The sequence below is a fragment of the Coregonus clupeaformis genome, chromosome 13 (assembly GCF_020615455.1).
Source record: "Coregonus clupeaformis isolate EN_2021a chromosome 13, ASM2061545v1, whole genome shotgun sequence".
Classification (NCBI taxonomy): domain Eukaryota; kingdom Metazoa; phylum Chordata; class Actinopteri; order Salmoniformes; family Salmonidae; genus Coregonus; species Coregonus clupeaformis.
In genome coordinates this window covers 23,128,322-23,142,247 of record NC_059204.1, presented here as the reverse complement: position 1 = coordinate 23,142,247, position 13,926 = coordinate 23,128,322, and the positions used below count along the sequence as shown (strand labels likewise).

At 49.1% G+C, this 13,926-nt stretch overlaps 1 protein-coding gene across 1 annotated transcript in view; it reads right to left on the bottom strand.

The window, feature by feature from the left end:
• Positions 1-734: 734 nt before the first annotated feature.
• LOC121579768 (autism susceptibility gene 2 protein-like) overlaps positions 735-13,926 on the bottom strand; it is a 542,213-nt gene continuing 529,021 nt past the window's right edge. The window contains exons 7-19 of the mRNA XM_041894648.2: positions 12,291-12,885; positions 10,906-11,201; positions 9,457-9,695; positions 8,192-8,236; positions 6,816-6,911; positions 6,531-6,602; positions 6,295-6,324; positions 5,638-5,709; positions 5,132-5,273; positions 4,671-4,751; positions 4,378-4,461; positions 3,953-4,181; positions 735-3,721 (exon numbers count right to left, since the gene is read on the bottom strand). Of these exons, the coding sequence (XP_041750582.2) occupies positions 2,392-3,721; positions 3,953-4,181; positions 4,378-4,461; positions 4,671-4,751; positions 5,132-5,273; positions 5,638-5,709; positions 6,295-6,324; positions 6,531-6,602; positions 6,816-6,911; positions 8,192-8,236; positions 9,457-9,695; positions 10,906-11,201; positions 12,291-12,885 (3,311 nt within the window). The 3' untranslated portion in view covers positions 735-2,391. The remainder of the gene's footprint in view (positions 3,722-3,952; positions 4,182-4,377; positions 4,462-4,670; positions 4,752-5,131; positions 5,274-5,637; positions 5,710-6,294; positions 6,325-6,530; positions 6,603-6,815; positions 6,912-8,191; positions 8,237-9,456; positions 9,696-10,905; positions 11,202-12,290; positions 12,886-13,926) is intronic.

The window sequence follows — 13,926 nt, the reverse complement described above, 5'->3', positions numbered from 1 at the left end:
TTCCCATAAGCCTAACAGTCAAATTGCCAGGGTAAGAGGTTACAAAACCCTTCTATGGATTATATGTCGATAGGCACAACCACAACAAACTGTAGCCTATATTTGGCATGCCTCCCAAACTGCAGCCTTCCCAACTGTAGGCATACCAGTAACTGGAAACACTTGAGTAAACAAGGGATACAAAGTATATGTTATGGTGTGGGGTGCATTTTCCTGGCATGGTTTAGGTCCACTTGTAGAATCTATGCCATGGTGCATTGAAGCTGTTCTGGCAGCTCGTGGTGGCCCAACACCCTTTAAGACACTTTATGTTGGTGATCCTTAATTTTGGCAGAAACCTGTATGTGCTTCTGATAAAACTTAATCTACAGTTATTTTTTATAAATGTTGATCCTCTGTGGCTAAATGATGCTCGCTGGTGTATGGAGGGTGGCAGGTGTAGCTGTCTCTGATGTCTGTGGTGAGGGGCGTAGTCCGTCTGGGGGAGCCCGGCCTGCCACTCCTGTGTTTGGCAATTTTTAAAAATAATAATACAAAAAATAAACTATTTTTTTTTTTTTGTCTTGGGCCTCATACGGGCACATTTATTTATTATGCAGTTTATTTAAACATTTTTATGAATCAGTTACCCAATCAAGGCAGGGCCCCCCAGTTACCCACATGCCCCCCTAACAACCTCTCCTCCCCCATCTGATGATTAGCAGAGCGGCAACTGCCATTGTTTTCCTCTCATGGTCATAAAAAAGCCAGTAGACATTTTTAGTTCACATTTTTTAATAACATGGCACAATTTACATAACACACTTTTAAATGAGGAGCATGCTGAAGATTCAGTCGCATCGTTTGTTTTGTTGTTGTTTTTTTCTCATCTAGAAAGACATCTTTTTTTTACGTACATGATAAACAGCAAAATCGCTTTTCTTGTTTACAATCTCTTTGCAATATGCATTGACTAACCACTACCGCTTCAGTGGACATTTTTAATGTGGGGTTAAAAAAACACTGCACAACATCTGGCTCTCACAGAGTTTTGAAGCGCACAACTAAACCTTCAGTGGACTACTAAAATAGATATCTGCTCATTAGAAACAAACTGTCCATAGTCTAGACTGGCTTTTTTGTCTTTTTTTATTTTTGTAGATACAACAGCTTAGGATAGCACTTTAATACACTGTTAGACCAACATAACTTATTTCCAAACACGTACTTTACACTCCTTTAGAAGGGAAAATGTGGGGTATTTTTGTAAATGTGCTGTATTCTTTCCAAAACAAGAATGGTGGTGGGAGTAGTGTGAGTTGAGTTGTTGGAGTAATTGATAGGCAAGTGATCTCTCTCACTTTCTGTCGATTTTTCTCTCTCTGTTAGCTCAGTGGTTCCCAACCGGGGGTACTTTGCCTATCCAGGGGGTACTTGAGAAGACTCATTAGACCATAGGCTTACTGGTAAAATGCACATGACGGGGTACTTCAGGGGTACTCCGGGCTGAGCAAAATTCAGTTGTTGGTACATTAAGGGAAAAAAGTTGGGAACCACTGTGTTAGGTGACTTCAGGCATTGGAATATCTCTGCAAATAGAATAGCTCTATAATAGGAATTTTAAGGATTGTCACCACACATTTGTATCATATTTAATATTTTTTTTAACGTTTGCACAACCGTATACCATACTGTGGATTTCATTTCAGTGATACATACATTATTATGGGTTTGTGAGATCTAAGTTGTGGAGAGAATACAGTGTTGTTAGAGTCAGTTGGGATGGTGACCAGGCTGGCTTTCAGAGTGGAAGCCAAGACATTTGTTGCATAGTTGAATGTGGGGTATGGTGGTCTCTGGTACAATATTAACCTTTTTCAGCTGCGTCAAGCAAAAACCAATCCGAAAAAAGCACATTCTGCACTTCCTCCTCGTTAATAATAGTCCTCTATTTACATTTGTTCAAAGTAAAGCTTTCAAAACACCCTTTTGCATATTTGTACCTTGATTTGTTCCTTAAGGAGTGAGCATGTCCACTGTACACATATCTACACACTTTGCTGCCTGTCAATGCATTGAAGTACCTGTACATTCCAAAACGTCTTTGTGAGGGTGCCGTTTCTATTACCATACACACCTTCAGGATAGTCCATGACACGTTCTGTACAAGAGAAAGAATACACACAAAAAGCAGGAGCAAACTGGAAAAAGAGCTTTGTAAAATCTGTTTTTTTCTTCATAATTTTGTCTCCCGACCTTTTTTAAAATTTGACAAAAACATCATCTGTGGGTGTTTGTCACAGCTATGGTACAGTCTGGTTTTTCCAAAGCTAAGTGCTTGATGTGAGGCACAGGGCAGAGTATGCCTGTAGTCTGCCTCCAATCCAGGGTGAGATTTGCGCCCCACTCTGCTCACCGAGCCTCTATGTCTTTGTGGTTGTGTGCTGATGGTCTGTCTCTGATGTCTGTGGTGAGGGGCGTAGTCCGTCTGGGGGAGCCCGGCCTGCCACCCAGCGTGGGGATGAGGGGGGGCGGGGCACTCAGGGAGGCTGTGGGCGGGGTTTTGTTCAGGATACCGTTCTGGTGGGCGGCGGCTGCAGCAGCATGGGCGGCGTGCGCTGCAGCGGCGGCCGAGGGGCTGACCCTGGGGTAGTGCATGCTGGGTAATCCGGGGACCATGAGGCCGGCGTGGTGGTGTGGCAGGTGGCCGTCCAGGGCCGGGTGGTGCATGGCGGCGTGCAGGCGGCCGTGCTCGTAGTCTTCTCTGAGCATGTGCAACCGCTCGCGCTCCTCCAAGTGTGCCCGGGCCTCCTGCTCCCGGCGCTGCTCCAGGGCTAGAGGGTGGTGGTGGTCACGGTTAAAGTCATGAGCCTCTCGGTCCCTGTAGGAGCGTTCTGCCTCGTAGAGGCGCTGCCCGGCCAGCCGGTGCAGGGGGTCGTTCCTCAGCAGCAGGTCCCTGGCCAGAGGGTCCCGTCTGTGGATGTCTAGGGCCCTGTACGGGTCCCTCATGGGGTCCCAGTGGAAGGCTGGGTAGGGGAACCTCTCTGCCCCCGGAATGGGGCTGATGCCCATGAAGGGGGCCACCATTCGAGTCCTCTCCAGGCCGCTGATGCTGTTCATGGGGTGGACGCCCGCCATGCCCATGGGCATCGCCATGGAGGAAGGGGGGTGGGGGAGGGTGTGGAGGCTGGGTGTGGGGGGCACCTGGGGCGGGTGTGGGTGGAGGTGAGGGTGAGAGGGGGGTCTGTCCCTGTCCGTAGGGCTGTCCTGCTCTTTCCTCTCCTCCTTTACCTTCACCTCGTTGTTGTTCTTCTTGTGGTGCTCGTAGAGAGAGGGCAGCTCTCCCTTCTTCTCCATCAGGGCCTCTCTCTCCCCCCTCCCCAGCCCCCCGTTGGGCCGGTCCAGGCTGGTCTGGCGGATGTAGGGTGAGGTTGTTCCTCTGCCGTTGGCCTTGTCCTCAGTCACCCGCCCATCGTGGATGATTGGCGTTGTATCCTTGTCGACGTGGTGATTCTCTTTGAGTTTGTGCTCGTCTGTGCCGTTGACCTTCCAGGAGTCGGGGTGCTCCCTGTCCCTGTCCCTGTCCCTGTCTCGGTCTTTGGGCTTGTCCTTGTCCCTGGGGGGTTCGCTGGGGGGCAGGTGGTTCTTTTGGGGCTCTGGGAGACGGCTGTGACCCAGCAGGCTGATGGGGTTAATGGGGACTGGGGACGGATGGCTCTGATGACGCTTCTCCATGGCTTCTCTGGATGGACACAAAACAATGGGCTTTAAAGATGAAGTAAATGTAACATTTGTACCACTATTTCAGTGTTTGTCAGTGGTATTAACATTCAGAGTTGGCACAAGTCCCCTAAAACATCGACATCTATTAAAAAACTATTGAAGAAAATAGTCTCAGCCAGAGCAAAGCTTTACAACTTCTGACATTCTGCTGGTGTGACTGTTAAATGTAAAACCTCTCAATAACGCCCACCTCTCCTTGTCGTCTTTGTTGATGGAGGATGTGTCTCGCTTGTCTGAGTCTCTGTCTCTCTCGTGGGAGCTGACCGAGGCGCTCCTCTCCGAGTCGCCAGGTTTGAGCCAGGGCGGAGGGGTAGGGAAGGAGGGTGGCGTGCGGTGCAGCCGGTTCCACGGCTCGTGGTTGTTGCTGAAGTGCTGCTGTGCATTGGGGTTGTCTTTATGGCCAAACAAAGAGTTAGGCGCTGTTAGAGATTCAACATACGGAAAGAAGAAAAGACCAAAACGCAAGTTAAAAGGCATATCTCGCTGGTGTGGCGGTCGGTCAACTAGAATTCCATGAATACATTATGCAACATTCATTTTCATAATCTAACAGGAAATCCTCAAATGTTTGGTTGTCAAATACACATATGATGTTGTCATGGAAATGAAACTCACTTAGTGCTGGATTTCCAAGCCCACCGAAGGCTGCTGTACTGAGAGAGGAGAGTCCTCCAAACGAGGGAGGCCTACTGAATGGCTCTGAGAGAGAGAGAGAGAGAGAGAGAGAGAGAGAGCGAGAGAAAGCAAACACACAGTCAGCACATTTTCTATATTGCTCCTGTACAGGGTCAACCAGCTTCTGACACAGACATACTGTACTTGTCATTGCTCCATACACCCTCAGTGAGACAATGATCAATTGAAATGCATTTGACGTGACTAGGTGCACTGTGTGTGCTGTGTCTTACCTAAGTGAGTTGCAGGGGTGAGGAAGTTGCCAGGGTGGTGGGGCGGGTGGCTGAACGGTCCGGCTGACGGGTGTGTAGAACCTGACATGGAAAAGATAGAGAGTTTATGTAAGACATCTTCCATAAGGATTTTAAACTGAGATACAATATAGGAAAGATAACAGTATTCTTTCCCTTTTAGAGGCAAGAGCATTGATCTTAGCATGTAATCTATAACCCATGTGGAGACCTGTGCGCTGCCTCGACACTCTGTTAAAAATAGACCTCTCTATGGGTCCAGAAGGATTGATCTACCTCTGTGGGGAGAGGAGGTCCTGGAGAGAGTGTGTCAATCATAGAAATACAATGACCCATGAGTGTTCCAGTCAAATTGCCCTGGTCTGAAGGGCTTTTTTCCTTCTAGTAATCCTATTTCTATGGTGTCAATCATCTACCCAGGGCACTAACCAACCCACCCTCACCTGCTGCTGAGAAGAGCGTGGCGGGACGCGCTAAGTCGTGGGGGTGGTGCATCGCACCAAAGAGGCTGGGGCCAGGGGGTCGACTCAGGAACTCCGGCTTGAGCCCGAAGTCCAGCTTGTGCGGGTCAACCTGCATCTGCTGCTGGAAGACACCAGACAGGGAAAACAGCACATGAAAAACCCACCACCAACACTGCAGCAGCAGCATGGATACAAACTGTAGAAGGGGTTTTGTTGGTTATTTGAGAGCTAAGGCATGAAGGTACCCAGTGTAGAGGCAATAAAAAACAGGTTGGTAAACGCTGAGCGCCGACCGCGGTGAGTAACACTCCCTATACTGTTATTGCATTTCTCTGCAAAAGGGGCGTAAAAAAAAGTATGTTTACCCTCCACTACAGGAGAGGAGCTGGATTACACTACTACCTAAACTAGATTGGGGCTTAGATGATAAAACATTGGGGTTTAGAGAACCACACTATCATGAAGCACAACAGGGGAGGTCTTACCTTGACTTTCTGTTGGTGGTGGTAGATCTGCCAGGCCATATGGACATGCATGGCACACCACTTCCCCGGTTTCTGCACAAAACACAAAACCAGCTGATACAGTTAACCTCAAATGCAGGATTCTCAAGGACTGTATAGACATTAGGGGCGTTATTATTTGTCCAGTTTGTTCACTAATTTGGTTGTGAGGGGAGAGAGGGGAGGTAGGGGAGAGAGGGGAGGTAGGGGAGGTAGGAGACATAGGGGAGGTAGGGGAGGTAGGGGAGGTAAGGGAGGTAGGGGAGAGAGGGGAGATAGGGGAGAGAGGGAGGTAGGGGAGGTAGGGGGAGGTAGGGGGAGAGAGGGGAGGTAGGGGAGGTAGGGGGAGAGAGGGGAGAGGGGAGGTAGGGGAGGTAGGGGAGGGGAGAGAGGGAGGTAGGGGAGGTAGGGGAGAGAGGGGGAGGTAGGGGAGGTAGGGGGAGGGAGGGGGGGGAGGTAGAGGGAGGTAGGGGAGAGAGGGGGAGGTAGGGGAGAGAGGGGAGGTAGGGGAGAGAGGGGAGGTAGGGGAGAGAGGGGAGAGAGGGGAGAGAGGGGAGGTAAGGGAGGTAGGGGAGAGAGGGGAGGTAGGGGAGAGAGGGGAGGTAGGGGAGAGACAATTACAGCTATTAACATTCTTACCCTGAGAATGGGCCGAAACGGATCCGTTAGCTAGAGGAGGGAAAGAGAGAGAGAGAGATTTACATTTACATTTTAGTCATTTAGCAGACGCTCTTATCCAGAGCGACTTACAGTTAGTGAGTGCATACATTTTCATACTGGGAGATGGCTCAGTTACTTTAATGTCTGTCATTCAGGCGTTCCTAATGCATGGCTTCATTATTGAGTGTGTGAGTGTGTCCAGCTAGGGTGCTTACCCTGGGGTCCTTCTGTAAGAGTGTGTGTGGGACTGCTCCAGGTCTTGAGGCCACATCCAGTGGGTTAGAAGTCTGCAGAACACAGAGAGAGCTCATTGTGAGAGGAGGTATGGGGAGCATCGTCTCTGTCTTTAGTGTGTACATGCACATGTTTTTAAGTTCCCTATTCTGATAACATACTGTATGTTTAGCTGTGTGTTGGTCTTCAGAGAGCACACTATACTGAAGGTGTGTTTGTCAGGTTCACCAACTGTGTGTGTGTGTGGTGTTGGGCTGTGGCCCTACCTTGGGTTGGAAGGCCCCCTGCAGCGAGCCAAAGGGCCCAGTCGGAGGGATCACCGGAGGAATGCCGGACACGCCCGGGGGGTAGGAGTGGAACAGCTGAGCAAAGAAGAGAGGGAACAGAGAGAGGAGTGAGGATGGGTGGAGTGATGTGTTGCTCAGACAGAGGAGAAGGACAGCAGCTGTATGAACAGTGAGATGAAGGTGAGAGGGGCCATGATGACATGACAGGGTACAGGGGGGCCGGGGTGGAGGAAACAACACCACATGACAGACATGATGACATCACAACAACCCCACCATCACTAGGGTTCAACATCCAGACCGCCATCAGTCAGGTACCTACAACTGTCACTGACCTTAGTGCCTAAAAGTGTTGAGCAAAACTAGAACGGTCACACTTGTTTATACTACTGAAATCACCAGGGATTTACTAAGCAATGACATGGAAATTACACACTAATAACCTATGAATTACTTGTAGCCACTAAAACCCATTTACAGCTATAGTCTTTCTCTGTGAGTGTTGACAGTACAAATGAACTCTCTCACCAGAAAGAATACTCCTATATAATCACAACCAGTGTCTCTCTGTTGACACATTAATGAATTCATTTTAAATAGGGGTTACCCCGCCTAACGGTGCTGATAGCAGTGAGATTAATTAAGACCAAACTCTGACAAACATGTAATTGCTACTCTGATTCACAACGTGGGCAACAGCTGAATGCCTCTGAATAGCAGAGCAGTAATTGAAGGCAGAGGTCAAGTGGTAGAGACAAAGCATACAGTGGCACACACAAACACACACACACTCACATACCACACACACACACTCACATACCACACACACACTCACATTCCACACACACTCACATACCACACACTCACATACCACACACACACTCACATACCACACACACACTCACATACCACACACACACTCACATACCACACACACACTCACATACCACACACACACTCACATACCACACACACATTCACATACCACACACACACACACACGCACACGCTTGGTAGAGCCACTGAACTCAATTTATAATTTGTTCTATTCACTTGAGTAAGAAGGGGGTTCCAATGCTTCAGCCAGGTTCCACTGTGTGAATGGTAAAGTAGTGAATGAATGAGAAAGCAGATAGTGGTGTTAGCAGACAGACATTTGTGATGGGGACATAGATAGAACATCTGGCCAGTCTTCTGCTGTGGACAGACAGGACGCTGTATTCTCTCAGAGCAGAAGCAGAGGGGGATGACATGGGAGCTACTGTACAAATACACACACAGCTACAACATGGACTAGCATGGCTGGATGGGTGAAGAATGCACAAACTGCCCCACAAACACATAGAGAAACTCACGCTGTGTCTGTAGAAGGGGTCAACTTTTGTTGGGAATTTTTCAAACTGTAGAAGGAATGAAATAAACAGAACTAAGAACAAGGAGGATACAGAGAAGATACGTTGTAACTAACATAGAGGGTTGAGTGAGTACATAATGTCCCTTTCTAAGGACATTTCAGGAGTCACACAATGTACATCTGAAAGAATATCGCAGCAGCTCAACAGAAGCGTAATTATCGACATGACAGACTGGGCTGTTTAGTGAATCAAGAAGACAGAGGAGCCATTTGACCACATCGTTATCCTCAGCCTTAAGAGTCCTTTCCCTGCTTCTCACCCTCCCATTTCGTGAGCGACTGAAGAGCTCATAAACTATCCAGCTCTCTGTAGCGCTCTGTTCATTTGGGGAGGTTTAAGTGGTTTAATGTGGACTCAGGGAGAACATTTCCCCAGTCAAGTTTAAACACTGCGGCCGTAAAAAAACTTTTATGTCCTCATTAGCTGTCAGAGCGCTAGCCATTCCGCCTTTGAGGAATATCTTCAGAGCAATGTGAAATACTCAGCGGTGACAGTAGGCCTATGACAGCCTATGTGAGTGTGTGTGTGAGCATTGTCTGGGGCCACGGGTGTGTCTGTGTATGCGCGTGTGTGTATGTGTGCATACTTGTGTGTGTATGTGTTAAGAGAGATGGCTGGTGAGCAGGCCTGTTTCAGAGGGACAGCCTGTGTCCTCAGACTAACAGCAGGGCTCCAAACCCAAAGTATTCTCCTATAATGAAAACTCCACTCTATATGATGTCACTTAAGGCAGAATGAATAAACTGGTATTATGTTCTCAAAGCTGGCACAGAATTAAACAACTCTGCCTCGGGGGCATTTATTGCCAGTTTAGAAATAGCTCCATTCCAGTTTGGGGTGCCCGAAATATGCCAGAGAAAACACTAGAAAGAGTTTTGGGAGAAGAAAGGCATCACTGTGGTAAAACATGCAGAAACAGATGGTCATCCTTGAGAGGCACGCCACAGAAAACCTGTTTCCCTCCAGCAAGACTGGAACTGCCTTATGGTACTATAGACTCACCAATACTGTATTAAAACACTATCCATTCCACCCTATTGTTACTGTATGTACACCAAACACCTTTTTTGTGCTTAATAAAATAAACCATAATTAAACATTATTATCACTATCCACACCCCTTACCCCCCAGTCCACCGCCCCTTCCTGTCCAAAACCACCAACCCCCTCTGCCCTCCCTGGAGTGGTGTTCTACTTATCCTCACATTTCTGGCTGGGGTACGCACCATGGGGGGTGCAGGGGTTGGCATGATGGTGTGGGAGAAGGGGGTGAAGGTGTGCTGGTGGGTGTGCTGGTGCGTGTGTTGGTGCTGATGCTGGTGCTGGTGCTGGTGTTGGTGGTGCTCGGTGCGCAGGTACGGGGGCGGACCCAGGGAGGCCCCGCGGTCGGCGCTCTGCGAGGCGAGGAAACGGTTGTTGAGCTCCTGGCGCAGCAGGTCTTGTTCTGGAGGAAAGAGAAAGAAGAGGAAGAGAGGAGGAAGAGAGGAGACATGGTCAGGACCAGTGTCTGTCTGTCTGTCTGCGCTGGATCTGTTTTATCTAAGAATAGCAGAGTAAGAAAATACATGATAGTGAAAGTGTCTGTGCTGGATCTGTTTTGTGTGAGAGTAACAACATCCATAGAGGTACAGTACTTCATGATCAGGGAACAACCATTACAGAGGATGTATAGTGTTAGTCACATATCACATTAAAACCAAGATAGAGAATCAAAGTTCAGGTATTCTCTTTACTATGGGAGTCACACAGGGCATCCCTGAAGGCTGCTTGAAGAGCCAGCACCTTTATTGCAATTATATGAAAACCTCTAACCCCATTTTAGACCAGAGCTGTTGATCAACTGACTGGCACACAAAGGCTTGAGGAGGAATAGAGAAATACTTTTTATATTCTGCTCTCCGTCCAAATGTAGCAAATTGGCCCGAGAAATGTTATTTTCTCCAGAGTAACCATATCATTTGTATTCCACGGTAATTTAATGCACCATTTTATACATTTATTTCCAGCTCTTATTGAGTTGAGGGAAATTGTATTTGTTTCTTCATAAAAGTTTCATTAGAATCTGAACAATATACAGTGGAGTTCATTATTGACTGAAAAGATTTCTGTGAGATGAACACATTTCCTTGTGAAAATGAGAATTGCTCATAGCGTTATTAAACCATGATAATACTCCTTTTCAGTCGGACCCTGACATTAAGTTAGATCACAAGTGGCACGACAGGAGAGCTCATTCCTCACATGGGCTGATTGGGGAAAAAAGTGTGTTTTGTTTGAGTGATCAATCAATCAAACACAACAGAATATAGACAGAGGGAAGGACAGGACACCTGTCTGCACCTACTGCACCATTATAGACAAACACAGACGGCACATAGTGCAGCTATGTGTGGAATCCTCACCCGTCAGTCTCTGTGTCCTATAAATTAGCACCAAGGTAACATTCTGTCAGTCTCTGTCTCACTGCCTGTCACAGTTTAATACGTCTGGTGCTCCACACGCACCTCTCTCACGCCACAGATGACCTGGCTTCTGCCACAACAGCCATGAGAATTTACAGCTTTGCTCTTCGCTGTCTGTGTGTTGCGACAGCTGCTGTTGTGATGCAGTTCTCCTGCCTGTCCACATGGTCGCAGCCTTGTATATGTGCCTACCTGAATAGGGCGTCCCAGCGGCGGGGTGTCCTCCGGGGACTGGCAGGGTGCTAGACGTCAGTGGTGGAGGTGGGGGCAAGGCCGGTGGAGGCGCAAACATATTGGGGTGGTGGGGGTGTGGCGAGGACTGCAGGGCGGGGGGGAAGCCGTGGGGAGCAATCTGATTAGCTGGGAGGGGCAGGGGGATGGCTGTGGCTGTAGCGACGGAGCCGGAAGGCAGGAGGTGGGGTAGGTGTGGGGACGGACCAGCAGGGCCGTGGGGCTTGGTACCGCCCGGGGTACTGCTCCGACTGCTGCTAGAGAGACAGAAGGACAGAGAGGGGGACCACCTAAATCAGCTTCCTCCCTGCACATAGTAGATACGAAGCTCTGACAGAAAGGTTTCACATCGCATTTTCCTCAAGAGACTTTTCTCTGAATCTCAGGATGTATTAAAATGTTACCTTCAAAACACCCTTAGATGCCAATAACCACCACTGGCAAACATTATAGAACAGCATCTGTGTTTGAACGTTTCTGTAGTTAAGCAGCTCCAGAGGTACATGCATAAAAATGGAAAGGAAGAGACCAGGCAGAGAGCCTTGTGTTGTGTGTGGATTTGTCTCTCCGAGACTCAGAGCCATGTAGCAGTATCTTAACAAGCTAAGCCCAAAAGCTCATTTGCAGCTGCCGCCTGTCTCTGTAACCACCCCGTGATTATTCACAGACTCTGCCAGACCCGTTGGCACACTGACTGACTCACTGGCACGCTGGCAGAGGGAGTCAGACACAGAGCCTTCCCTGGGACTGGGGCTGACTGGGGCTCTGGGAGAGCTATCCTGGAGCTCTGAGTTAATGCACAATATTCTAACTTTAACACACTAAGAGCTCATTGGCTCACTGCTCGACTATGGGTAATGGAACAGCTAGCTGATTAATAGAGATGGGTAGAGAGCTGTGAAGGGTAGGTAGAGAGCTGGAGGCTACTCCGCAGCAGATGACAATGTGGGTGGTTAATAAATCCAAGGCACTTATCGCTCAGCTGGAGTGGCGGTGGTTTTCCCACCCTGGTGAGAATCAGGGATGTTGTATGAAAATGTATGCACTCACTAACTGTAAGTCGCTCTGGATAAGAGCGTCTGCTAAATGACTAAAATGTAAAATGTTTGGCTGGGGGGGTTTCACCTTAATGTGAATTCTAGGCTTGTTCTTGCCAATCATTTACATGCTGATTTAAGATCAGAGTTTAAATACTTTTAGTTAGACGGGGTCTGAAAGGGGCATCTCTTTGCATTACTCAATATCAAAACCGCACACAAACAAAAGATAACATACATTTACTGGAGCATGAATAGACAAAAACAGGCCTACATATCTTGGTGTAAACAGAGTGTGTTGGGACTCACCTGAGGCCGTTAAGGCTAAGGCTGCTGCTGTAGGCAGACAGGGGGCGAGGGTGGGGCCCACAGTGTGAGGGGAGGCGTTGAGGCCCGGCCTGGCTCTGGCTGGGGTGGTGGGCCAGTAGGGCGGAGTGTGGGTGCAGCCTGGGCGGAGGCCGGGGGTGGGACAGTGGCTCAGGCTGGTGCTGGGGCCGGGGGTGGGACAGGGGCTCAGGCTGGTGCTGGGGCCTGGGCGGGGGGGCCTGTGAAGGCTCTTGGCCCTGAGCGAGAGGCAGGGCTGCGGGGATCTGAGGCCTGAGGGAAGCCTCTGAGCGTGGGGGCTGGTGGACGGGGGCCTGGGCCAGACGGGGACCGGGGAGAGAGGTCTGGGCCTGGAAGGTGGGTAGGGACAGAGGCAGGGTCTGTGGGCGGCCGGCCGCGTGGGGCTGCGGGGGTAGGGACTGCTGGGGGGCACTGGGTGTGGGGAGAGGCACGGGGACGTCCTTGCAGCTCTCCTGGCTCTTCTCCTGGCTGCGCTCTAGGCCTGACACCTTGGGGAGGCCCAGGCCACCACGCTCCTGGATGTCATTGGTGGACAGCGCATCGACGCTGAAATCTGGAACTGTGGACAGAGAGAGGGAAACACAAAGATATAGACCGGTCAGTACTTCAGTCACAGTCACAGTTCATATTGAATCACAGGCTGCTCACTCCAACAATTAAGAACTGGTAAGTACTTCGAAACACTAGACATAAACTCTGCTTATTTCTACAGAACAGTCCATTGATAAAGTCCATTGATAGTACCATATACAGTATGCAAGAACTAAACGGAGCCCCTCTACAGTGTTTGTGCATGGCCGGTGGGTCCTATTCAGACAGACACTGTGCTGTAGCATCAGCAGTCAACTCTCTGCATGATATATGAGCAGCAGCAGGAGCAGAGAGACTCATGGGGGATGACAGTGCATACACAACCAGTAATTAACACTTCTCTCTGGGCCTCTGGGGGCATGCATGCACACATGCACATGCGCACACACACACAGACACGCACACACACACACACACACACACACACAAACACATCTCTTCAGAGCTGTTGATTGGGCTGGTTCTCCCAGCCTCATAGAGGAAGGGGCCCCATGGACCGGCCTAGCAGTAATACTACAGAGAGCTAGTCTACAGAGCGAGAGAACAGATCACACCTGAGCCCCAGCCAGCATCCCAGCCAGCCTGCCTCTCTCTCAGCCTCCATACAGAGCCCATCCATTAGCAGTAGAATGTTTAACAGGGATTTAAGCACCCATGTGACACCATCATTAGGGGTCAGGCCAGATAATGCCTGACCGGCACCAGATAGACCAGGGTGTCAATATCTATTATCTGCTGTAACACCTATTGACCACTGCTGCTCCCTGGAGAGATGAGACAGGGCAAGACATCTGTCAGCTGGAGAACACAAGATACACACTTCCCAGATGAAATGTATCCTTCTGCACTAGCACACTTTGTCAGATCATTACACATAGCCTACATAATACCTATTGTACTAAATACAGGGGGAACGTAAAGCACCATTAGGCCAACTTAAAATTCCATTAAATTCTATTTTCTGTAGTTTAATATGGCACTGACTCGCATACACGCAATTCAAGCTTGT